General features: G+C 48.1%; 1 protein-coding gene across 1 annotated transcript; it reads left to right on the top strand.

Annotated features, from left to right (window-relative positions):
- The first annotated feature begins 209 nt into the window (after positions 1-209).
- On the top strand, positions 210-26,853 carry NALF2 (NALCN channel auxiliary factor 2). Its single transcript, XM_047092588.1, has 3 exons — positions 210-1,176; positions 25,844-26,015; positions 26,421-26,853. Exons 1-3 carry the CDS (start codon positions 316-318, stop codon positions 26,804-26,806), a joined length of 1,419 nt encoding a protein of 472 aa, XP_046948544.1. The 5' UTR covers positions 210-315; the 3' UTR covers positions 26,807-26,853.
- Positions 26,854-26,992: the final 139 nt, after the last annotated feature.

The following is a 26,992-nucleotide window of genomic DNA, read 5'->3' as shown; positions in this document are numbered from 1 at the left end:
GCCGCAGCCGCCACCGCCCCAGTGCCCCGCACCGCCCCCCGCCGGGACACCGGGCAGTGCCTAGCGGGCCGGGCGGCGGCGCCCAGACTGCGAGCGAGGGAGCGCGGGAGGAGCGCGGGGACGGCACGAGAGCACCCCGCGACTCTGGCCTTGAGCGGGGCCCCGGGCCGGCTGGCCTGCCTCACCATGCAACCCCCGAGGTAGAGCCTGGACGGCGCCAAGGAGCGCGAAGCGGCGCGCAGCCCGCTCGCCCGCCAGTGACGGCCGTCCGGCCTCGCGCCTACCTGATCCCTCCAGCCCGGACCCCCCTGAAATATGTTCAGGGGCGCTTGGATGTGGCCCGGGAAAGACGCCGCCGCGCTGACTATCTGCTGCTGCTGCTGCTGCTGGGCTCCCAGGCCAAGCGACAAACCTTGCGCTGACTCTGAGCGGGCGCAGCGATGGCGACTGTCCCTGGCGTCCCTGCTCTTCTTCACCGTGCTGCTCGCTGACCATCTGTGGCTGTGCGCGGGGGCCCGGCCCCGGGCCAGGGAGCTGAGCAGCGCCATGCGGCCGCCCTGGGGGACCGGCCGGGAGCGGCAGCCGATGCCTCCTCGCGCGGTGCTGCCCCTGCGGCCGCCGCCGCCCGGCGAGCCCAGCGCATCCCCGGGCACCTGCGGCCCCCAATACAGCAACCTGACCAAAGCTGCCCCCGCTGCCGGTCCCAGGCCGGACTGCGGTGGCGTCCCAGAGCCCACGGGGCTGGACGCAGCTTGCACCAAATTGCAATCTTTGCAGAGACTTTTTGAACCGACTACTCCAGCCCCCCCACTGCGGCCCCCTGACTCCCCTTCCCGTGCCCCGGCCGAGTTCCCCTCCGCCAAAAAAAACTTGCTCAAAGGCCACTTTCGGAACTTCACTCTCTCCTTTTGCGACACCTACACGGTCTGGGACTTGCTGCTGGGCATGGACCGCCCCGACAGCCTGGACTGCAGCCTGGACACCCTGCTGGGGGACCTTCTGGCCGTGGTGGCCAGCCCGGGCTCCGGGGCCTGGGAGGTGTGTAGCAACTGTATCGAGGCGTACCAGCGGCTCGACCGACATGCTCAGGAAAAATATGACGAGTTCGACCTCGTGCTGCATAAATACTTACAGGCAGAAGAGTACTCAATCCGGTCCTGCACGAAAGGCTGTAAGGTAGGGACTGGCGTCCGCGGGCACACCACCTACCTCGGCGGCGGCGGGAGCGGTGGCGGTGGGACCTGGAGAAAAAAGGAGGTCTCCGCCTTCACCTCTTCCCATCACCCCCACCGTTCACAGTAGAGCACTAAGAATGCTACCTTGGGACCCTCCCCAGAGAAGGGGCCTCAGGGATTCAGGTCAGTTAACTACCTGGCCAACTTCTATTAATTCCGGGTTTGGGCACCTTCGGACTGGGGCTTCCTGATGCCCCGCCCCCGCATGAGGAGGGAGGGGTCACGGACAAAGGGGTGGAAAGAGGGATCTGGCTCCCCAGTCTCCATTCTCAGCCAGTGGTGTCCCCTTCCTTACCTCGGCCGGAATTGAATGTCCTGGGACTGACTGGTGCAGGGGGAAGGCCAAAAGTGGAAGGAGAAATATTTGCCAACCTAAACCTCACCCTCTGGCCCCTGCCAATGGGTGAGAGGAGAGGCATTCCTGCTGGTGGGGCACCAGGCTCTATTGACCTTATATGACCTGAGGTGGAGCCCAGGGTTGCCTGTCTTGTCCCAAGGAGGGAACCTGCCAGGTCCTTGTCCCTGATAAAAGGAGTTGGGAACAGGGCACAGCAGCTTGTGGGAAGGCCACTGGAGGCTGGTGCATTACAAAACTCCCAGTGCCTTCCCAGTACACTGGGGTAGCAGTGGAGGGGAAGCTGGCTGTCTGGCTGCTAGGAACAGGCATCCAGAGGAGAGGGGAGGCCGCAGCAGAATGGGCCTGCCTAGGGCAGAGCTGGGTATAGAGAAACTTCTTGACCCTCAGCAGGGTCATTCTGGACAAGAGGTGCATGACTGCTGTAAGCATTTGGGATGTGGTGCTACTGCCCTGTTTGCTCAGCCTGGCCAGGTGGCCTGCCTTGGGGAGAGAAGAGAGCAGCAAGGTCAAAGGGTCAAGTGAGGAGGAGACCAGGTGGGGTGGTGGCCTCACTCATCCTGGAGCTAGGGGCGGAGAGCTGGAGAGGGAGACAGTGACTCCTATCCTCACTTGTCTCCCTCTGAGGCCTTGGGGAGGGGCAGAAAGTGCCCCCTTTCCATGAAATGTGACCCCCGTGGACTTCTTCAGGGTTCCATGCTCTTTGTGAGCTTCTTAAGGATTGGGCAGGGGATTGGGGAGAAAAGGGGCAGCTCCTTGCTCCTGACTTCACTTTCTCCTCCTTTTTCCTGTTCTCGTAACCTAGCAGTCTCCCTCCCGCCTCCCTCTGCCTCAGCTGACTCACTGCCTCACTCACACTACCAAATGAGATATTCCACTTCTTAAAGGTGTACAGACAGATAGACAAACACACACTTCCATACACCACCACCACCACCCCAGGCAAAGTCATACAGAGATATAGAGAGATTGTCGCACCCACAAACAGTGCCATAGAAGCAGACACCGTGTCCCCCACAAGCGTGTCTCCCCACGATGTCAGAGACACACAGGCGGAAGAACTGTCACATGAAGAAGGACACGTTTTGTCATGTAGACAGACACACACCCTCGATGTCAGTAACAGATATACACTCAGTGAGAGCAGAGGGATGTGGTCCACTAGCAGACAGAATAATAAAGGATGTCTATCTTTGTGGCCCTCCCTCCAATCCCATGGCCCCAATCATTTTTCTTCTCCTCTGTCACCAGGATGCCTGAGAGACCACACCACAACTTTCCCATGGGTTTATTTTTCCCATATTATAGTTGCCTTCAAGCTCTGTCTGATGCCACACTAAATAATGATCCCTCATATTACTTATTTTTACCAAGCAGTTTGATGTAGGAGAAAGGATGTCCTGGATTCAGGAGGCCTTATCACCTCCGCCACTTGTTAGCAGTGTGACCTTGGGCATGTCACTTCACTTCTCTGAGCTTCCATTTCCTCATGTGTAAAACAGGGACCCTAATCCTCACTCTGCCTACATCCTCAGTCTTTTGTGAGATTTAAGTGGGAAGAAATAGCTGATAGTGTTTTGTAATAATAATGTAACATCTGACATTGATGTTGTGCTTAGGGTTTTACCCTCTCTCGCATATATTATGAGATCACAACTGCCCAGGAGGATGGCAATACCAGCACCATTATCCCCATTTCACAGATGAGGAAACTGAGGTGCAGGGGGAATCCAGCAGTTTGTGTGAGGTCACTTAGCTGATGCGTAGGAGTGCCAAGCCTCCAACCTGCATGTTCTGCAGAGGAGCACAGGCATGCTTTTGCCTCCCATCAGGTTCCCCTTGGCTGGGGCCCTCCCTGCTCTCCTTTGTCTCCTTGTCACTGTCACTGTCTTGCTCTCCCTCTCAAGTGAACTCTGCCTGCTCTCCTGCTGCCAGCTGTGCTGGGAGAAGGGCAGTGCCAGCTTTCTCCTAGTCTTTCCCCCTCGTCTTCAGCGCTGTCTCCCTCAGCTGAGGCCTAGGCCCCCAGGACTCTGGATTGCAGCTGCATTATGGGCACTGAGGGAGAAGGCAGCCCTGCTCTGCTCCTACCTGCAGCCCCTCTCTCTTCACCCCACCATTCCACCTCTATCCCAGTCCTTTTTGCCAATTCCCAAGCCTGACCCTAGGCTCCAAGCCCTCCTGTCCAGCCCCTGCCCCAAAGGGGATCCTTTGGAGATGATGCCCCATCCTCAAAGCTTCTCCTGGGTAGAGAGCCTGTAGCCCAGGCCAGGGTGAAGAGGCTTCCTCTACTTCTGGAAACCAAGCTTGGAACCCCTGGTCCAGGGCCAGGTAACCGCCCCATTCCTGGGGCCCTGTCCTAAGTGTCTCAGTCAGATCTTTCCGGGGCAGCCCCAGAAACCCTGTTCTCTTTTTCGGCAACATTCTGCCCCTGTTTTGGGCCATGCAGGCCCCCACGAATCATACCTGTCCTCACTGCTGCCTGTGACACCTCCCAATTTAGTACCAGCTGCAACATTTCCTTAATGTGCGACTGACTTCCTCTCGCACAGTAGGGGATGTTAACTTAGGCAGGCCGCTGCCCACCCCCACCCTGACCTCTCCCAACCCCAGGCCGGTGCTCCACCCCTCCCTCATCTCCTTGTGCACACACCCTCCCCCTAAGCTCTTAGCTCCCCCTCCCCTTGGCCCTCACTCCCAGCCCTTCCCGTGGTTACTGGACAGCCACCTCACTCCCCCATAGTTCTCCCCCGTCCCAACCCTGCCAGGCCGCTGCCTGCTGCTGATTGCCTTTTCCCCCACCTCTGCCCCTTTCCTACTCAAAATTCAGGACGTTGCGACTACGGGGAGTGGTGGAAATGAAAACAAAACCCTGGCTTCTTCTTTCATAATTCTCATCGAAGAAGGTAAAGAATCCCAAGAGGACAATTAGCTCTCTTACAAGCCATAGGGCCACATAAGTAAAGGTTGGTGCCAAGGAAGGATGTGATAGTTCTACTCTATTCTGGATAGGCTTGAACCCACCTGGCAGACTGTGTGTGTTTCATTCTGGATCTCACACTGAGCAGGTCGGGAGGGGGCTGGAACCTGAGTTCTCCTGGACAGAGTTGAAGCAGCTGTTTCAACAGGCGAAAAGGAGACTCTGGAGGATATGGGCTCTGACTTCCAACCTCAGAAGAGCCGTCAGGGTGCAAAGGAGGCATGTCCTGCTTAGCACCTCCGCCCCCCTCCCCCCCCGCCAGGGACTTTGTAGTGAGAAAGTCCTGGGTTCCAACTCAGCTCTTTTATTTATTACCTGTGTGACCTTGAGCTAGGGACTTCAACTCTCTGAGCCTCACTCATCTCATCTGTAAAATGGAGTGAATTCATCATAACAGCCCTGTGAGGTCATCATTAATGAGAAGTCTGCACAGTACCTAGGCCTGGCACATCAGAGTTGCCCAGTTAACAGCTTTTTTCCTTCCAAAGAGGGAACAGACTGCCTTCGAAGGAAATGAGCTCCTGCTCCCAGTAAATGTCTGGCCTGATTCAGGCAGACTCCTGGAGGAAATGCCGTGGAGATGACTCTAACTCCAGATTATGGGGGGAGTTGGACAGGTGACCTCTGAGGTCTGTTTCAGTCCAGAGTTTAGGCCCGTGAGCAGAGCCTGCTCCCTGAACAGGAGCCTCGGATGGGAAGGGCCAGAGAGAGGGGCCTGACACACAGAGGAGGGGACTGCCAGAGCCAGCACCTTGCCTTCTGCCCATACCCGTTGGGGCCTTGCTCTTCCTCCACTCTGGCTGGCAGCTGTTTCTGCCTCACTGCCTTCCTTTCTCCTCCCACCTGCCACAGCTTTCCTGCCAAGCAGGACTCCTGGGCTGACACTGATGCTGAGAGCAGGGACCTCAGGTCACTGGGCAAAGGGCACATGCCCCAAGTTGGCCAGTGGTCCCTGTTGTCACTCGAGCTTTCATGCTAGGAGTGCCCCACAGTCGGCCTCCCTGACCCAGGGTTCTTGAGGGCAGAGAGGAATCCCTGGTCCGTGCTGGGGGTGGGGGGAGGGAGAGACAGTTAAGAAGGGGCCTCCTGGGAACCATGGGAAAGCCTCTGCTGGGGAGGAGTCTCTAAATCCACAGAAGCTCATTGCCCAGGAATGTGAGCATTGGGCTTCTGGGAAGAGAAGGGCCAGAGAAGAGGCAATGTGCATAGCTCAGACAGAGATATAGTGGATTTGACGTGGGAGTAGGAAAGTGACCTCATGCTGCCCACACCTCTCCAGACCCCTTCACCCCCATCCTGACCTACCCCCACCCCCACATTCTTCTCAAATTTTAGCCCACACCCAACCCACATACCAATGGCCACACAACCTTTCCAATCTCTTAGAAGATCATGCCAGAGCATTCACAAGCTGCACCCACACCTCACTTTCTTATCCCTACCCCTACCCCTACACTCATCCAACCCCCACTTCTCCCAGCAGTTACGTCCATCCCCTCACCCCATCTCCCCTCCCACCCCACTCCCCTCATCACCCACCTCTACCACACACCCCTCCCAACTTTTACCCCATGTTCTTCCCCCCTCTGGCTCCTTGCCCTAACCACTCCCTCCTGCCACCCTGCACTGTACCTCTTTCCCTTGATAACCTCCATGCCCCCTCACCCCTTGCATCTCTCACACCCCATTCACACTTCACCTCCCTTATCCCCATCCGCTCTCCTGCACCCCCTTCCATCTTCTGGCCCCCTCTTCTGTCCTCTCCCTCCCTCCTCCTCTCCCTTTCTGCTTTCATGTCCTCCCTGCCTTCCTGCTCCCTGCTCAGGGTAGACATGTGTATGTGTGACATGCACACACACTTAGACACACACTCACATGGACACACAATCTTCTTCATGGATACTTCCCATCCTTCCCACAGGCTGGTGCCTGACTACTATAGTCACCATAGCAACGGGAACCTCCAGGAAGGATTCGCTGGTATCTCCTGAAGGTGGGGGTGGGGGAGCTAGGTGGAGGAAGGGAGCCCAGCAGCCTCCCACCTAGTCTCATGGTCTGGCTGGAAAAGTCTGCTGAACACAGTGGAGGTGGGGTGAGGAAAGGGAAGACGGTGGGCGGGACTGAGGATAAAGGAGGGTCAAGGACCTCAGAACACATCACTAGCCTGAGAGGGTGCTTCTAAGTCATACAGGTGCCTGTCGTCTCCTCCCTAGGCATTGGTACCTCAGGGAAAGGACACACCCACCCCTCCGTGTGTAGGTGGGTATGTAGGAGGACATCTCAGGCTCAAGGGTGGGAGTTTGCCCTAGAAAGTCTTCTCCCTCAGGGCAGTTCTTTTGTGTTCCCACCCTCTGAGGCTGTTTACCTGCTGTCTGCCCAGGCAGACTGGGCATCAAACGTGCCTTCCACCCCCACCTCAGCTCTTGTCTCAGTTTCATGCACATCCCAGCTGCAGGTGTTTGCTAGAAAGCCAGGGGCACCTTCTGATGGGGTCTAGACAAATATGGGCTTCCAGAAGCACCATTCTCCAATGCTGACCCGGGAGGTCTCGGGAGAATGGGTATGTTGTGTTCCTGTGATTAGAGGCATGTACACCAAAGCTTATGCCGGTGGCCAGGGATGTGGGATCAGACTTTTCTACCTAGGCATAAGAGGGGGTTCAGAACAGCCTGAATTTTTGACACCTTGAGCCAGGTAGGTGCTTAGAGGGGAGAGCAGGGGCACAGGCAAGCTGCAGCTGGCCCTGGGGAGGGAAGGAGTTACTACAGACTAATAGGGGCTGCCAGGACCAAAGCTCCTGCTCAAATGGATTCTGGAGAAGGGAGCTGGAACCTGAGCCACAAGTCTCTGGGCTAGAAGGCTAGGCAGACTGGTGCCAAAGCAGAAAGGGATAAGAAAGGGAAAGGGGGCTTTTGAGTGCCTGGGAGATTACAGGGGCTTTATAGGTGTCCATAAACACATTTAAATCCTGACAGTCATCCTAGCAGGTGGGTACTATCATTATCCCTACTTTACAAATGAAACAACTGAGGTTCAGTGAAGGGAAGTGACCCACCCATGCCACACAGCCCAAAGGTGGGGGGACTGGGATACATAATCAGGTCTGTCTGTTCTTTCTCCAGAGCACACAAGTATAAAGAAAATGTTAATGGTGTCCTTCAGCTGTCAGAAACAATGCCCAGCTGGCTACTGAGAGTCTGGGCTGCAAAGCCACACTGACCTCAGAGGAAGTCCAACAAGGCCTCTTGGCAGCTTGGGGTCCCCTGGAGTCGCTCAAATGCAAAGTGGGGATCCACCAAAATCCTCTTGGCTTGGTACCCCAGTCTCTTGTCCTTGGGACCCAGCAACAATCACCAGTACCCTCTTGGGATAGTGACAGAGGATGGGTGCCAGGAAGGGAGGTGTTTGCTGCCTTCTTTTTCCGTGGGCTCTACAAAAGAGGTGGGAAGCACTGGGCTCCCCTTGCCTGGAGGGAAGGTATCCCCTACATTCTCAGCCTCACCCACTAGAAAGACCAACCAGTGCAGGAGGGGAGAAGGTCCTCCTCAACAGGCCTAGTGCAGGCCTGAGTCCCACCCAGCACCTGCTGGGAGAGCTGGTAGGGGAAACAGTGAGACCTTGTCACCCCAGAGCCTGATGACGCCTGTCCTGAGCTTTGGACACCTAGTTCCCTTGCCAGTGTTTTGGTGAGCCCTGGCCTGGGATGGCTAGGCTTCTCTGGGGGAGTAGAAGGAAGTGCCAACTCACCAAGTGCTGCTGCAGAGAGACATGTAGTGGTGGTGGGGGTTACCATTGTTTCCTGTCTTCTTATTTGGTTTTCAGCAGATAGCATGGCCACCTGGCAGATCTGTAAAAGGTGAATGTATCTGCTTAGGGTTAAACTCAACTAGAACTTCTAACACCAAGTGAAGCTTCCAGAATTATAGACTCAGAGTCTTGCAAAAATACCCCTTTTTCCAATTACCAAAGACATGCTCTTTGAGAAATTTTGAAAATAGAAGTACAATAGGTAAAAGGACCCAGAGACACTCTTAATGTTATAGTGTATCTCCTCCTAATAGGTCTTTTTCTGGCATATATATTTTTTTTAGTTTTTCCATTATAGTAAAATATACATAACATAAAATTTACCATATTAACCACTTTTAAGTGTACAATCCAGTGACATTAATTACATTTGCAATGTTGTACAATAATCACCACTACCCATTTCTAAAACATTTTTATTCTCCTAAGCAGAAACTCTATAGCCATTAAACAATAACTTTCCATACCTCCCTTCCCCAGCCCCCAGTAACCTCTATCCTATGTTCTGGCTCTGTGAATTTGACTATTCTCAGTACCTCATCTACGTGGAATCATACACTATTTGTCCTTTTGTGTCTGGCTTATTTCATTTAACATAATGTTTTCAAGGTTCATCCATGTTGTAGCATGTGTCATTCCTTTTTATAGTCAAATAATATTTTATTCTCTGGATATACCATATTTTGTTTATCCATTCATGTCTATGAGTACTTGGGTTGTTTCCACCTTTGGGTAATTATGAATAAAGCTGCCATGGACATTCATGGACAAGTGTTTGTGTGGACATATGTTTTCATTTCCTTTCATCTTTTGGCTACTGTGACTAATGTCGTTAAGAACATTGGTGTTCAAGTATCTGTTTGAATCCTTGCTTGCAATTCTTTGGGGTATATACCTAGATGTGGACCTGTTGGATCACATAATTCTATATTTACCTTTTTGAGGAATCACCACACTGTTTTCCACAGCAGCTGCACCATTTTACATTCTTCTCAGCCGTGCACAAAGGTTCTAATTTCTCCACATCCTTCCCAGCACCTATTATTTTCCATTTTTTGAGAATAGCCATCCTAATAGATAGAAGTATCTATTTTTACATAGTTGAAATCATAGTTGTTCACCCTGCTCTTTTAAAGTTACTGTTAAAGTTATGCCAAGTATCTTTCCATGTAATTAAATATTAGAAAACATCATTCTTGATGAGTGTACAATATTCTATCACAGGAATATAGTGCAACTTATTTAACTAGGCTCCTATTGTGAGATATTTACTTTACTTCCAACTTTTACAATTAATGCTGTGATGAATATCTTTGTTCACAAATCTCTGTCAGATCTATGATTCCTTTTTTTAATAAATGCTATGTCAATCATTTCTTTATTTCTCTACTTTGCTGAGTTTCTTAAATCACAAAATAATGCATACTCATGGACCAAATCTAACAATACAGAGGTTTATGCCCTGAGGTCATTGATGTTAACAATTCCATGTGTATCCTTCTGCCCCTCTCTCTGAGCTTACATAAACATTTGCACACCAAATGACTTTTTCTTTCCTTTGTTTTGCATATAAATGGGAGCATAAACATTAATTCTGCAGGATGAACATTTGGGACTAGTCTAACACAATCAAAGAGTCCTACTCTTTTCAAGGCTCTTGACATACAAAATTTCTGTCTTACCAATTTCTTTCCAGAAGGGTTATATCCATATCTAGTTTATATCCTTGCCACAAGTGTGGGACTAATTTACCACCCTTTTCCAGTATTGAGTATCATATTTTTAAAGCTTTACTAAGTTGGGGTTGAAAAAATGGCAGAGCGTTGGCTTTTAATTTGCATTCCTTAGGTCAAAAATTTGTTTTTCTTCTTTGTAGGCCATTTGTATTGCCCATTTTGTGAATTGTCTGTTTATATCTTGTGTTTCTTTTATTGATTTATATGTACTCTTTTATATGTATGAATGGTTTTAACCTTTTTCTGATCACATTTGTGTCAGTTGTTTTTTTCATTTGTTATTTCAATCTTAGAGCTGAAAGGAGGGAATGGAAAGAAAAGAACTATCCCAGGCCCTTAATTCTTACATCTACCTTGGGAAGTGCAAAAATATGTATCCCTGTTTTACATAGGAGAAGACAGGTTCAGAGAGGTTAAGTAAACTAGCTCAAGGTCATTCAGCTAGTAAGAGTTGGAGCTGGGATTTGAATCCAGGTCAAATCCAGGGATTTGATTGCCAGAAGGCAATGGTACTGCCCAATCTGTGCCAGTACAATTAAACTATAGGTAAAGCTTTGTGCTAGTTGCCTTGCCAACATAATTTATAGAAAGGTAAGGATAGGTGCTTTTATTATCTCCATTTTGCAGGTGAGGAAAATGTAGATCAGGGAATTTAAGTCACTTGCTTGAGGTTTCATAACTGGTAAGAGCAGACCTGGGATTTGACTGCAGGACTGAGTTTAAAGATGTTTGACCCTGTCTTCTCCTCATACATGCTGCCTCCCTAGGGATCATCATCTTGGATCCAAACTAAGGCCCAGAGGGGAAAGTACTTTGCTCATAGCCACATAGCAAATTAGTGGCTGAGTCCCTGCCTCCTTGCAGGTGACTTGTCCAAGTTCACAAAGCTAGTACTGGCAGAGCCAGAGTCTGAACCTAGCTTTAGCTAACTCTCCATCTGACTTAAGCAAAGGCTTTGCAGTGAAGAACATTTATGGGGCAACCTGGGTAGGAGAGATTAGGTAGAGTGCCCTGAGGCCTTTCTGAAGGAATGGACTCTTGCATTGGAATCTTCCAAGGCAAAACTGTTCCAGAAGCCCCTAAATGATAGGACCCGGGACAGGACAGCTAGTGTCCATAGCCAAGAAAACCTTTCTACAAGGAGACAGCCTTCCCTTCATCTGCTGCCAAAGATTAAAGCAGAAATAGTGAGCCTTCAGCTGTGGGTAGGAAGCTGGTGGGTTTGGATGAAACAAAGCAGTAGTTGCTTCTCAACATCTCCATCTCCTAAGGTGTGTGTTTGTGTGTGTGTTTAGAGGAAAGTGGGAAGGGAGTGCTTTGATGGGAGAGTGGAAATGGTCATTTGTAGCCCCTAGTACCCAAACATTCTTCCCTTCACATCCCCTTACAAAGAAAACCTTATTCATACAAGAAATGGGCTGCATACACTGACTTTAATTTTTTTCAAATTTTTAAAATGTTTTTAATGTTTATTTATTTTTTGAGAGAGAGAGAGAGAGAGAGAGAGAGAGAGACAGTGCAAGCAGGGAAAGGACAGACAGAGAGGGAGACACAGAATCCAAAGCTGGCTCCAGGCTGTGAGCTGTCAGCACAGAGCCCGATGTGGGGATCGAACTCATGAACTGCAAGATCATGACCTGAGCTGAAGTCAGTGGCTTAACCGACTTAGCCACCCAGGTGCCCCTAAATACACTGACTTTGGAAAATCACTCTCACATCCAGTCCTAGAGATCTTTCCCCAACTTGACCTGAAATTCTATCAAAAAGATTTAAGTAACCAGCTAATTATTTTAATTGTAATAGTGAAATGGAGAGGTACCAGCCAAGGGGCAATATGGGATATAAGAGCTTGGGCACTAAAGTCCAGGTAAATCTGGCTTTGAAATCTGTCTTCTCCATAAAATAATTGCTGAGATCTTGAACATTTTCTTTCACTCTCTTAGAACCTCACTTTCTTCACACTTGAAATTAGGAAACAGGGTCATTGTGATGCTTAACTGACCTACAACATGCTAACCTCTTAAGACTACAGTGCCTATGAGATGGAAAATGCTCATGAAATGGTAGCCACCATTATTATTATTATTCACTGTGTGACCTTTGGCAAGTTATGTACACTCTCTGGTCCTTCCTATTTCACCTGTAAATATGTCTCCACCTCAGGGGGTAGTTGTGAGGATTCAAGGAGTTAATAAATGTCAGTTGCTTAGAACAGAGCCTGACATATAGCAAGCACTTAATAAATGGCAGCTAGTTATTATTCTTACCTTAATTAGATGTGTTTAATCCAAATGACTGTTTAATACGCAATTGAGATTGACAACACCAAGATGGACTGCTTAAGAGATGGGAAAGGTAATTTGGGAGCAGGTGAAGTGTCTGGCGTGGGAGTGGGAGGTTAGGAGCCAGAAGGCAACTGAAGAGATTCTAGAAGTGAGGGCACAAAGACATGCTTAGGTTGAGGAAGAAAGAGGCAGAGATGGAAGGACTCCAAAGCCTTGATTCACCTCATCCCTAGAGACCAAACACAGCTGACAGATCCTTTTATCAGGTCTCTGTTCTCCTCAGCCTCTCATCTGTCTGTCAAGGTACTGCATTTGGGGAATGAAGAAGGCAGGGTCAGGAAGCTGGTTTCACAATGATCCCTGCAGAAGGCTAGAGATTGCTTTCTGGGCCTGGGCCCAGGACTAGCAGTGTGTGGCAAACACCTGTGCCTGGGAGGGGGCAGTGGGATTTTATGCTGCATATGTCTGTGTGCAGCTCAAAGGAAGCAACAGCTGTCACTGTCACACTGGCAACATTCCTGTGGTGGCCTGCATAGCCATTGGGCACAGAAGCCCCCAAAGCTCCTTTCCTCTCACATTAGTTCCTCTCTTTGGCTATAGGACCACTCATTAGTTCTGTTGGCCTGTTAAGCTTACATGGCCCAACCTCATGGCCCAGGCAGTGGTAATGGAGTAGATGACCCAGGACTGGGTAGTACAGGACCTGGGGCTTTGGGCCTGAGTCTGGTGAGGTTGGTCAGATTAAGTCTTAGAGATTTTTGTTTTATTGTTAAGAAACCTGTATAAGCTACATATGTATACTCATTCTTCAGAATGAGTGTTACAGAAATTCTCTTACCTTTTTCTTCTGATATTTATCTCTACATTTCTAGTGATATGCCAGTTCTGCTATTTCTTGACTTTTCTGTTTTAAATATCAGTGTGTGTATATGTGTATGAAAGATATGTATAATTTGTCTTTTAAATGCTAAATATAGATCTCAATGCTTAAAATTAAAACAGAAGCCTTCTGCTCAACCCTAGAGCCTCACTCTTTAGACTTAAATATTTTCAAATCTCTTAGCTGTTTTTTCTGATATTTATCCCCACAGTTCAAAATGGCATGCCAATGCTATTTCTTGATTTTTTTCTGTTTTAAATATCTATTGACTTTATTAGAGGCAGATTTGCTCTCTTACTATCAGCAGCACTGTATGTGTACACATACTTCCCCTCCCTTCATACATCCAATATTGGCATATCACAACTTCTGACTTTAAGAGTATTCCATTTTTACATCATTAGGACTATAAATATTGTTCACAGCTGAGTCATGTAGAATACTGGATTACATTTTCTTCCTTGGTCAACTTGTTTTCTTGGAGTTAATATTTGCCTCTTTTTTCTATTTGCTTAGTTTTCTAGGACTTTTTGCTAATGCATCTCCAATTTCCCCATCAGAGCTGTAAACACTAAGGGCAATGCACAGATAATTAAGATAAAATCCCTGTCCTCAGGTAGCCTACAGTTTCAAGGATTTAATTTATACAGATGTCTTACCAGAAGGCTTGGGCTCCTTTCAGGGACTTTGACCTAGGCTATGTCTTTGATCCCACACTCCAGGCAGGCCTATCTCTTTCCATCTCTCTCAGCTGAATTTGGATTCACACAGTGAATTTGGATTCACAGTCCTCCGGAGAGCAAATGTGGTTTTAGTCTGCATTAACAGAAACAGAGCTTCCAGGTCAGGAGGGCTGATACTTCTATTTGATTGTGTTGATAAACTCTATTTGGGTATTGGGTTCAGTTGCAAGGGACACAGAAAAATAGGAACTCATCTGAATATGAAGAACCAGGATAGAAGAGAGAACTAGAAACCACATCCTATGAAATAATTGAAAAAACTGGGAGTATTTGGCTTCTTAGAAGAGTAGTCTACACATAGCTATCTCCATTTTTCTTCCTTCACATTCCCTTTTAAATTGGCTTCAGTCTGGTTTCTGCCCCCAGTGATCCCCTGAAACTGCTCTCACCATGATGGGACTGCCAGCATGTTTCTGTCTAAATCCTTATCTGCTGACCACTCCTTCATCTTGGAAACTCTCTCCTCCCCTAATTTTCAGAATGCCACTCTCTTCTGTTTCTCGTCTAATCTTTTAAGCTACTCCCCTATCTTCATCAGATTCTCTTCCTCCACCTTCCCCTTAAATGTTAGTGATTTCCAGGGATCCACTGTTGGTTCTTTTCTCTCTGTGCTCACTCTCCCTAAGCAATAGCATCCACTTCTTTGGCTTTCACTATTGCTTTATCAGTCAGGGTGAGCTACATTATGCTGTGATAACACACAACTCCTAAACATCTGAGGCTTAGCACAACAGTTATTTCTTGCTCACCATACATGTCTGAAACAGGTCAGCAGGGATCATCTGCTCATGATAGTCACCAAGAGACCCAGGCTAGTGGAGGAAAGGAGCTTCTCAAGCAGAGGACAGGAGCTTCTCAAGCAGAGGGAAGAGAATGGCAAATCATATACCAACTCTTAGAGCTTCTCCCCAAAAATGATCCATGTGACTTCAACTCACATTTCATTGGTCAAAGTAAGTCATACGGTCATGCTTATCTTCAAAGGGTGGGGGAAAGTACAGTCCTACCATGTTTCTAATGATTAACCCTATCCCTTGGTGATTTGTCTCTAGCCCAGATCTTCCTTCTGAGCTTAGACCATTATATCCAACTGGCTCCTGGACATTTATACCTACCTGACCCACATATACTTCAAAGTCAATATGGCCAAAAACTTTTTTTTTATATTTATTTTTTTAAATGATTGTTTTATTTATTTTTGAGAGAGAGAGAGGGAGACAGAGAATATGAAGCAGGCTCTGTGCTGACAGCAGAGATGACAGCCCTCTAATGCAGGGCTCGAACTCATGAACGATGAGATCATGACCCAAGCCACAGTTGGTTGCTTAACCAACTAAGCCACCCAGGTGCCCCATTATGGCCAAAAACTTAATTCATCTTTTGCACCCCCAAATCTACCTCTCCTCCTGATTTCCCTTCTTTAATGAAAGAAACTACTATTCATCCTGACACTCAAGCCAGAAACCTGGTAGTCATCCTGGACCCCTCCCTGTCCCTCATCCCCTACCCCCATAAGTTATCTTGTTGGTTCTACCTCCTTGACATCTCTTCTCATCCACCCCTTCTCTCCACTTCTTAATTGTGCTGCTACTGCCTTAGTTGAGGTCCCCATCATCTCTCACTAAGATTATTGCAATAGTTTCCTAACTGGTCTCCCTACCTTCAGTCTTGATGCCTACACTCCATCATCCATACTTTCAGACACAGTCTGTAAAGTTAGCCACAGAAGTGATGATAAGTGATCTTTTAAAAAGCATTTATTTAAAACTCATTAAAAGCTTTCAGTTCCCTATAAGATGAAGTCCACATCCTCCTCAGCATCCAGAACATATCATAATATGGGCATGGCCTTCCTCTGCAGCCTCACCTCCTATTACATCTCCCTTTGCAGCCTCTAATTATGCTAAACTACCTACAGTGTCTGAACCCAGCACTATTTCACACCTCCAGACCTTTATACCTACTGATTCCTTTGCTTGAAATACACTTATCCTTGCCCTATTCCACCTAGTGAACTTCTACTAATTTTTTCCAAGCCCCAATTCAAGCCTCTCCCACATGGAGATGTTTTCATGTCCCCAGCATTCAAAACAGTTGATCACTCCTCCCTCTATGCTAACACTGTACCAAGCACATACTACTTACTTATCACAGTGACTTATAATGATTGATTCACATTGTTGTCTCTCCTTCTTCTTAAAGATAGCAATCTTATCTTCATCATCTGTAGCCCCTCCCCTCCATCACAGCGCCAGATAGTCAGAAGACGTTCAGAAAGTGATCATTGCACGAACAAATGAATGGGAAGACCTGATTCAGGGAAGTTTACAAATAACTTCAGGACTATCAAAGGGGATAGGAAGCCAATTATAGAGCTAGTAGGAGACATGAGTAAAGCCACAGAGAGGGCATTAGCTCAAAAGAAGGAAGAACTTCTTTTACTGTTAGAGTTGTCTGAAGATATGGGCTGCTCTGGGAGAGAGTAACAGCCCTGTGACAATAGTGCTTGGCAGTGATGTTGGAATGGAAATTCCAATAGCAGACAGGGAAGTGTCGTGATGACTCTCACAGTCACTTCCATTCTGGAGTGGTCATAAACCTGCCTCTTCTGCTCATGTAATTGATATGGATCACCTAGGCTCCTTAAGAGCTGCCCCTGCATTAGGAACACCACTTTTCACTAACCAGGCTGCCCCTGGCCAAGCCAGGCCCACCCAGCCATTGGCCTTTGAGCAGATGGCCTAGGAAGCTTGGATGTGTGAGGTCCTTCTGGAACTGCAGTGGCTTTAAGTTCTTACCCACCTCTCATCCATCTCACCTGCCTTTCTTCCAGGCTAGGTCAGGCCACTTTGACCCATGACTGCTCATTCTCTGAAGCAGGAAAGCTGTTGCTTATTTTTATAGCCACTTAAGTAAAGCCATATTATCCACCTGGATTTGCCCTGTCATGCCTCTAATCCCAGTCTGACTCTGCCAATCCCAGTGACTACAGCTGTATCCAGAGTTATGTCCATGATCTCCTTCCCCCAAACTGGAGACTGACTTTGACCTTATCCTTTTCTGATCCAATTCTTTGAAAGCCCAGAATCAGGAATAGGAGCACATGGCTCTTTTCAGACTCTGCCCAAGGAGGTACCTCACACAATTCTAAGTGTGCTGATGGATGTGGTGCAAAGAGGCAAGGGGTTAATTTTCAGAGTACCCATTTTAATCTTGGCTTTGTAGTTGATTGCCTGCATGCCTCTGACTTCCTAAGCCAATCCCTTTTACTGGGCCTCAGTTTCCCCTTAGGTAAAATCTGGGGGTAGGGTGGTTACTTGTTTGCAGTGGACAGTGGATTTCATCCCCAAGTCCAGCCCAGATTGCTGCTCTGTCTCCATGGGCTCTGCAGCGGCAGCTCCTGGCCAAGGGTCCCAGAAGTACATTAAGAAAACAAGCAACCATAAAAAGAAGGTCTGTAGGGAGGATTTGGACGGGGAAACAGGCCCTAGGGACATTAGCAAGTTGGAATCCAGGAAGGAAACTGCCTACTTTCTGGTTGGAAAGAACAGAAGCTCTCCTCTCTGGATGGTTTTCCAGCTCTTAAACCAAGGAGTCCAGGATGCCTCCTCTTTTTAAACCCTCTGGCCTTGAGTCTTGACTTTGGTATGTGTGCCTACCTACTCACTTGTGTGCATTCACACAGCACCCTGGGGGCCAGGAGAAGTCAGATACGTCTTTCCAAAGGAGCATAGGGACGAGAAGGCCCTGGCCAGGGCTGCAAGCCAGGAAGCAGGAAGGTAAGGCTTTCCAGGTTCTCCTGGTCCTCCCTAAACTGGCCGCTCCAGAGCCCAGAAGGGGTTGGGATCCCCCTCATCTTTCCCGCTCCCATTTCAAGAGTTCTTTAGCAGCCCAGCTGGGAGGAGGGGCGGGATAGCCTTCCCAGCTTCCTTTTTGAGTTAATTGGTGTTCCCTCTAGTTACCCCCTGCTTCCTTCCCCTCCCAGTTCCCATAGCAACTTGGCTGCAACAGCCAGAACTTGAGTGAGCCCAGCGGTGGCCTGACTGAGGTGGGAAAGGGGGATTCTGTGGGAAAAGGAGGGCACTTTCAGGTCAGGTCTTCCAACCCCACCCATCCTCTGCTGCTACCTAGAAGGTCCAGGATGGTTAAGCTCAGAGGACAGGACATGATGAAAAAGGCTTTTCTGCCAGGGCTGGAGTCTGAAGAGCCTGAAAGCCCAGAGCCAGGCTGGTTCTCAGCTCTCTTCCCCTGCCCATGCCCTTGTGTGCCCTGCCCCTCCATATGGAATTTGCAGTTATTGGTAGGATTGTCCAGTCATTGGTAGGCTATTGGTAGGATAATCCTGGAGTTGGAGTCAAGAAACCAGATTCAAATTTTCTCCCTCTGCCAGTATTTTATGTGACTATAAACAAGTCATTCCCCTTTTCCTGGGCCTCAGTTTCCTCATCTATGAAATGCAAGTAGAGGGGCTAAACTGATAGTTCCCTGCATATTAAAATTACATAGGGTATTTTGAAAAACTACATGTGTGTGGGTCCCACCCACAAGGAATCTGACTTAGTTGGTCTGGAGTGAATTTTTTAAAGACTCTCCGAGTGATTCTAACATGCAGCCAGCGTTGAGAGACTAGAGCAAAAGACCTCCAAGGGTCTCCCAACTGACTGTTGTCTGGTTCTGAGACATTTCTTCCTTTTCCTTACATGCCCCACCTCCAGCAAGCCCCACAGCTTACCTAACCCTGGATGTCTTGGCTCTTCCCCATCCTTATGGATGAGTATTGAGGCTGCCCCCGTGACTGCCCAAACACAACCCGGTGGCCTCTGGCTCAGTCCTCACACTGATGAGTCAGGGCAAGCTACTTAGGCCCGGTGAGGGGAAAGGGCTGCAGAAACTGAGGCAGGCTTGCTGCCCAGGTGGTAGCCCTGAGAGCCAGACTTTTCGCTGGAGAAGGACCCCAGACCACCTCTGAAGCAGGTGAGTCAGCAGTGGCCTCAGCTGGCCCTCTGTGAGGCCAAGAAATTGGATTACCTCTCAGCTCCTGTTTGCTCTTCCTCCATTCCCCTCATTAGTTCCTTGCCTGTTCCTGCCTAACCACCCACAGACCTGGTGTCCTCCTCAGGCAATCTGCTCACCCACTTGTTGCCATGGTGACCTAGGCTTGGGGTATGGGGCTTGAGGGAGGGTCTTCTAATTAATTAGAAAGACCACACTCCCACTGTCAGGCCACCCCTCTCCCAACCCCTGCCTCCCCCTCTCCCTCCCAGAGCATAAAGGTGAGTGCCCAGCCACCATAGCCTGTTATTAGGCTAATCACAGTTGCCTGGGAGGAGGGCTGCAACTCCAATTGGGCCTCCTCACTTAGGAACAGAAATATTTTTTTTAATATAGTTTATTGTCAAATTGGTTTCCATACAACACCCAGTGCTCATCCCAACAAGTGCCCTCCTCCCTGCCCATCACCCACTTTCCCCTCTCCCCCACCCCACCCCTATCTACCCTCAGTTTGTTCTCAGTCCTTAAGAGTCTCTTATGGTTTGCCTCCCTCCCTCTCTGTAACTTGTTTCCCCTTCCCCTCCTCCATGATCTTCTCTTAAGTTTCTCAAGATCCACATATGAGTGAAATCATATGGTATCTGTCTTTCTCTGCCTGGCTTATTTCACTTAGCATAATACCCTCCAGTTAGGAGCGGAAATATTGAGCTGAAAGAGCCCAGGGAGAATCCTACAGAGACAGAGACCTCTGTACTCAGTTGGTGGAAGAAGGGGCAATTGCACATACTTTGGGGTGAGGATTGAGGAGGATCCTGGGTCCAAGCTGCTAAGATTGGGGCAATGGCTATGGGCAGAGCCTCACCTTTGCACTTGGTCCCAAAAGATGGAGGGTGTTCTCTGAGGCACTAGGGCCCTTAGCTGTGGAGATTTCCTTTTCTTTCTTGCCTTGCATTTGTTTATTTTACCCTCCTTCTGCTTTCTTGTATCCCCATCTTCCTTACCCAACTTTATTCCCCTTCTCTCTCTTACCCTCATCTTTGTTACTTCATCTTTCTTACCCCTCCTCTTCACAGCCCCCTCTTTTATGTCCCCACCCTCTTATCCCCATGCTCTTTCTTATGTTTCATTTTCTCTCACCCTCACTGCATCCCTTTACCTCTCTTACCCTCCATCTCTTATTCCTCTGCTGTTTCTCCCCAGGCATACCCCCATCACCACCATTTCTTACTCTCCAACTACCCACTCTTTCTCACCCTCTCTTTCTTACACACTCCTGCCTTGTACCCCCTTACCTCACTGCCACTCTCTTCTATCCCTTAACCCGCACTCTTACCCCTCCACCTCTCTCTTACCCTGCCTCTTACCTGCACTTGATCTTTTACATCCTTATTTCACTCCCTTCTCATTCCTTTGCATGTAACTTTCACCCCCAAAATCTCACTTTTAGGGGTTTATATAAATAAAATTTAGCACAGGTGTGCAAGAGACATGTGTACAAAGCATTGTTTATAACAATAAAAACTTGGAAATAAATGTCCATCCACAGGAGGTTGGCACCCTTCCCACTCATGCATTTACTTACCTCCATATTTCCACTTAAGCTGTTGTCTCAGCCTGGAATGCCCTTTTGTCTCACCTCTACCGATCCCATCTAAAATCCTACTTTGAGGGGCACCTGGGTGGCTCAGTCAGTTAAGTGTCTGACTTCGGCTCAGGTCATGATCTCACAGTTTGTGAGTTCAAGCCCCGCATCGGGCTCTGTGCTGACAGCTCAGCTGCTTCAGATTCTGTGTCTCCCTCTCTCTCTGCCCCTGCCCTGCTTGTGCTTTGTATATCTCTCAAAAATAAATAAACATTAAAATTTTTTTTAAATCCTACTTTCAGTTCTAGGTCAGCTGTTATCTTCTCACTGATTGCTTTCCCAACTTTTCTATTTGATTCCCTCCAATGACCAGTGGTTTACCTCTCCTACAGTATAGATCATATGCCATAGATTCAAATTAGATGCATCCATCGATGAAACTGGAATTTCTTTGAGAGTAGGGACATGTCCTCATTTACTTGTCCCGTTCATTCAATAAACAGACCTTTTTATGTATATTGTGCTACAGACACAGTGGTCAATAAGTACACAATGGTCAATAAGACAAACCCATGTCTGCTCTCATGCATCTCACATTTTAGTGAAATTGGCTGAGAAAAACAAAACAAGGATGCAGACAAAATCATACTTGTGGTGAAGAAACAGTTAAGAAAAAGAGGGAATAATGAGAAGGCATCTTCTAGCTAGAGGGGTTAGGGAGACACTCTTTGAGGAGGCGACATTTGAACTGAGGCCTGAAAGATGAGAAGGACCTAGTCATGCCAAAAGTGGGAGGAAGAACATTCCAGGCCAAGAGAACAGTATGAGCCAAGGCCCCAAGGTGGAAAGAAGTAGGACACGTTCAAGGAAAAGAAAGAAAACCTATGTGTGTGGAGCATGATGAGCTTGAAGGGAGAGATAGGAAATGAGGTTGGAAAGCCAGATGGGAGCCAAGTTTTGCAGGGGCTTGAAGTCTGTGGTCAAAAGTTTGGATTTTATTCTAAATGCATTGAAGGGTTTGAAGCAAGGGAGTAATATGATCTGGTGACATTTTGAGATCACTCTTACTCCTGTGTGAACAGTGGATTGGAAAAATAAAGAGTAGAGATGGGGAGGCCACACAGGAGACTGTTGTACAGGTGACAGACAACAGTGACCTGCACAAAGTTTTGGACGTGGAGTAAGAATGGGCATGTCTGTATCCCCAAAGGCAAGGGAATTAAAAGCAAAAATGAATTACTGGGACCTTATGAAGATAAAAAGCTTCTGCACAGCAAAGGAAACAACCAACAAAACTAAAAGGCAACCAACGGAATGGGAAAAGATATTTGCAAATGACATATCGGACAAAGGGCTAGTATCCAAAATCTATAAAGAGCTCACCAAACTCCACACCCGAAAAACAAATAACCCAGTGAAGAAATGGGCAGAAAACATGAATAGACACTTCTCTAAAGAAGACATCTGGATGGCCAACAGGCACATGAAAAGATGCTCAACGTCGCTCCTCATCAGTGAAATACAAATCAAAACCACACTCAGATATCACCTCACGCCAGTCAGAGTGGCCAAAATGAACAAATCAGGAGACTATAGATGCTGGAGAGGATGTGGAGAAACGGGAACCCTCTTGCACTGTTGGTGGGAATGCAAATTGGTGCAGTCGCTCTGGAAAGCAGTGTGGAGGTTCCTCAGAAAATTAAAAATAGACCTACCCTATGACCCAGCAATAGCACTGCTAGGAATTTACCCAAGGGATACAGGAGGACTGATGCATAGGGGCACTTGTACCCCAATGTTTATAGCAGCACTCTCAACAATAGCCAAGTTATGGAAAGAGCCTAAATGTCCATCAACTGATGAATGGATAAAGAAATTGTGGTTTATATACACAATGGAGTACTACAGGGCAATGAGAAAGAACGAAGTATGGCCCTTTGTAGCAACGTGGATGGAACTGGAGAGTGTGATGCTAAGTGAAATAAGCCATACAGAGAAAGACAGATACCATATGTTTTCACTCTTATGTGGATCCTGAGAAACTTAACAGGAACCCATGGGGGAGGGGAAGGAAAAAAAATGAGGTTAGAGTGGGAGAGAGCCAAAGCATAAGAAACTCTTAAAAACTGAGAACAAACTGAGGGTTGATGGGGGGTGGGAGGGAGGGGAGGGTGGGTGATGGGTATTGAGGAGGGCACCTTTTGGGATGAGCACTGGGTGTTGTATGGAAACCAATTTGACAATAAATTTCATTTATTGGAAAAAAAAATAAAGTTCAAAAGCCAAAATAAAAAAAAATAAAAAAAAGAATGGGCATGTCTGCATGTGGGGATGCAGGGAAAGAGAGGAATAAAGGCTGACACCTAGGTTTCTGGCTTGAATACCTGGGTAGATGGCCATGGAACTTCATTGAAATGGTCAAAACTTGGGAGTGAGGGGTAAAAAAAAATGCAAGAACTTCATGTTAAGACTTAGAGCATGTTAAATGTGAGATGCCAGCAAGTTATCAAAGTATCAAACAACACTTTGGGGTGCCTGAGTGGCTCAATCAGTTAAGCGCCCAACTTTGGCTCAGGTCATGATCTTGCAGTCCGTGAGTTGGAGCCCCACGTCTGGCTCTGTGCTGACAGCCCAGAGCCTGGAGCCTGCTTCAGATTCTATGTCTCCTTCTCTCTCTGCCCCTCCCCCACCCATGCTTTGTCTCTCTGTCTCTCAAAAATGAATAAATGTTAAAAAACATTTTTTTAAGTATGAAACAACACTTTGTTTCTCAGGGGGTCGATTTGCTACTATAACCCACTACTACCTACCACCACCACCCATCACCACCCTCTGCTTTAGAAAAGGCTGTTGTGGGGACACATTGTGAAAGTCCATGTCCATGGTAAAGTTATTTGTATTTCCCTGTAAATGTTTAAAGCTCGTGTAAGAAGCACTGACCATGTTGCTCATAGTGTGAGTGAAAGGCTTCCGCCAGCAGAATGACCAGGACCCTTGTTCAAAATGCAGAGTCCTAAGCCCACCTCAGTCTTCTTGAAGCTGAATTGGAGGAAGTCATCTGCATATTGAACAAGTGCCCCAGGAGTTTCTGAGGTCCATTGAAATCGAAGAACCATTGCTATGAGAAGCAATCATGAGAAGGTGCCCCTGAAAATATGAGGAGGATGTGGGCAGGGTAACCCCATCCATGAGAGCTGCCTGGGCATCCTGTTAAAATGCAAGTGCTGAAGTGGTGGGTTTGGGGTGGGGTCCGGGATTCTGCACTTCTCACAAGATCCTAGGTGATGGTGATGCTGCTGGTCCAGGTCCACACTTCCAGTAGCAAAAAGCTATATCAGTGGTTCTCAATGGGAGATGATTTTGCGTGATCCCCAGGGGACATTTGACAATGGCCAGATATATTTTTTGGTTGTCACAAAAATGGGGGGGATTAACTGACAACTACTGGGTAGCGTCAAGGAATGCTGCTCAATATCCTATTATGCACAGGATAGCCCCCCTCAAAAAAGTATCCAGTCCATGGGTGTTTACCCAAAGAAAATGAAAACACTAATTTGAAAAAGTATATGCATCTGTATGTTTATTGCAGCACTGTTTACAATAGCCAAGGTATAGAAGCAGCTTAAGTGTCTATCGATAGATAAATGGATAAAGAAGACAGGTGTGTGTGTGTGTGTGTGTGTGTGTGTGTGTGTGTGTGTGTAATATAAAAGAATGAAAATAAAAGTCATAAGGGGCACCTCGGTGGCTCAGTTGGCTAAGCATCCGACTTCAGCTCAAGTCATGATTTCACAGTTCATGGGTTCAAGCCCCGCATTGGGCTCTGTGCTGACAGCTCAGAGCCTGGAGACTGCTTTGGATTCTGTGTCTCCCTCTCTCTGCCCTTCCCCTGCTCATGCTCTGTCTCTCTCTCTCTCTCTCTCAAAAATGAATAAATATTAAAAGAATGAGATTGTGCCATTTGAGACAACATGGATGGACCTAGAATGTACTATGCTAAGTGAAATCAGAGTGAGACAAATACCACATTCATTTTCACTTATATGTAGAATATAAAAAACAAAACAAATGAATAAACAAATGAACAGCAATATCAGACCTAGAAATACAGAGAACAAACTGATGGTTGCCACAGCAGAGGGAATGAAGAGACAGGTAAAATGAGTGAATGGGAGTGGGAGATACAGGCTTCCAGTTGTGGAACGAATAAGTCACAGGAATGAAAGGCACAGCACAGGGAGTAAAGTCAATGGTATTATACTAGTGTTGTATGGTGATGGATGGGAGCTACAGTTGTGGTGATAGAGCATAGAGTTGTTGAGGTACTAAGTTGTACACCTGAAACTAATGTAACATGGTATGCCAACTATACTTCAATTGAATTAATCAATTAATTAATTATAAAAAATTTTAGAATTGTCCAGTCCAAAGTATCAGTAGTGTCACTGTTGAAAAACTCTGGGCTTATTGATAGCCAAACAGTATACAGCAGGGAACCTTTCCTAGCTAGGACCCAGTGCCTGGTAGGAATGGGATAGATGAGGAACAGGAAGTATACTGTGGAATGAAACTGCAAAGCAAGGTTTCCAAAAGAAAGGTGGCATCTGCTCCACACCAGGGCTGAAGCCAACAGGACAGAGCATGGATTAACTAGGGCTTGAAAGCACATGTGGTGCCTGGTAAGGCAGATTCCTGTTTATTTAAAATAACCCCTCACATTTGTATCACACTTGAGAGTTTACAAAACATTTTCATATGTGTCATATTATTTGATGCACATAACACCCTAATGAGGTAGAGGAAGGATTATTCTGTCCATCTCTTTCTTGAATTTAGAAACTTAACACCATCAGCCAAAGGAATGTTTGCTGAATTGGACAGAACCAAAATTTACCTCACTGTCAGTGACTTCAGACAAGCCAGGATAGCTCCTTGGCTTGACTACAAGAGCAGGGTTGGATGGGATGATTGGTAACACCCTTTCCAGCTCTGACACAGGAGTAGTTTTGTGATTTTACCAATGAGAAAATTGTAAGTCTTGGAGGCCTGCAGATTAGGGGACTTGGGAGTTTGGACTATGAGATGAGAGATTTTAGGGCAGCATGTAGTGGTCTTGACCCAAACCCTTCTTCTTCTCCACACCCTGGATCCTGGGGATGGGTGGGTGGGCAATTACACTCCTCCTTCATCCCTTTCCTTTGAGGTAGGAAGGGGATGGTGCCTGGGCTGACACTCTTTCCTCTCCCCACAGGCTGTCTACAAGGCCTGGCTGTGCTCAGAATACTTCAGCGTGACCCAGCAGGAATGCCAGCGCTGGGTGCCCTGCAAGCAATACTGCCTGGAGGTGCAGACCCGGTGCCCCTTTATACTCCCTGACAATGAGGAAATGGTGTACGGAGGGCTTCCTGGCTTTATCTGTACAGGTAAAGGCAGAAAACTGGGAAGGAGGGAGAAGGCCAGGGGCCTAGGGCAGGTACCAGGTTGGGGGTGTGGGAGCAGGGAGGACAACAGGGAAGTCGGATTAGAAGAAGGTTAGTGCCTTGAAGACTTGACAGTGAGGTCCCCAGGTTGGGATAGGGTCAAGAGGAATAGACAAAGAGCACAGGGGCCATCTCTATCAACAACATGCCCTGGCCAAGGAGTCATCCCAGAGAAACCGTCTCAGGTCCCTGGGAGAGAAGTGTCCGGAAAGGGTAGGTGCTGAGGGGTCAGGGGAAAGGAGTCTTGGGCAGGGCTACCAGAGCAGTCCCAGCTTTGAAAATCTCCTCTCTAGGAAAGCCATCTGTCCCCTTAGCACCCCACCACACACCTTCCTTATCCATTGGCAGGGTTGCTGGATACTTCGCCAAAGCGGCCGGAAACCAAGTGCTGTGACGTGCAGTGGGTCTCCTGTGAGTCGGAGAAGAAGAAGTTCAAGGAGACTGAGGCCCCCAAAACCCACCACCAGCAATTCCACCACTCCTATTTCCACCACTACCACCAACAGTACCACCACTACCATCCCCGCCATGACCCTCCAGGCCACATCAGCCACAAGCCCTCCATGCTGCCGGTCTCTGGGGGCTCCCGCCTCAGCCCCAGCAGGATCCGGCTGTATGTCCTTGTTCTCATGCTCCTCCATACCATGGTGTCCTTCTCCAGTAGCCAGGGTGGTGGAGGACTGGGGCTGGAGGCACTGCCTACCCTAGATGAGGGCCTGACTCGGGAAGAGTGACAGCAGGGAGGGAGGACAGACCTCCACCATACACTGACAGCAGCTCCAGCCCCCCAGGGGGAGGGGGAGGGGCTCCTCCCATGGGAGGTATAGGACCAGGTGGGGGGCGGGGGGAAATGGGGGGCCACACATCACCCCCAGCCTACCCCCACCCCAAAAGCAGCTCCGACAGAATGGCCAGAGGGC

This window comes from Lynx rufus, unplaced genomic scaffold, assembly GCF_022079265.1.
Source record: "Lynx rufus isolate CCGP_SWC_20201006 ecotype Redwood Valley unplaced genomic scaffold, mLynRuf1.p SCAF_30, whole genome shotgun sequence".
In the NCBI taxonomy this organism is placed as follows: domain Eukaryota; kingdom Metazoa; phylum Chordata; class Mammalia; order Carnivora; family Felidae; genus Lynx; species Lynx rufus.
Note: the sequence above shows the minus strand (reverse complement) of the source record. Positions and strands in the feature narration are given on the sequence as shown.

What these genes read in the sequence shown, in the direction of transcription:
- NALF2 (XM_047092588.1), top strand. Translation starts at nt 316, where the DNA reads ATGTTCAGGGGCGCTTGGATGTGGCCCGGGAAAGACGCCGCCGCGCTG. An exon ending in CCTGCACGAAAGGCTGTAAG is followed by an intron (nt 1,177 to 25,843) that starts GTAGGGACTGGC and finishes CTCTCCCCACAG; the next exon opens with GCTGTCTACAAGGCCTGGCT. An exon ending in TCCTGGCTTTATCTGTACAG is followed by an intron (nt 26,016 to 26,420) that starts GTAAAGGCAGAA and finishes ATCCATTGGCAG; the next exon opens with GGTTGCTGGATACTTCGCCA.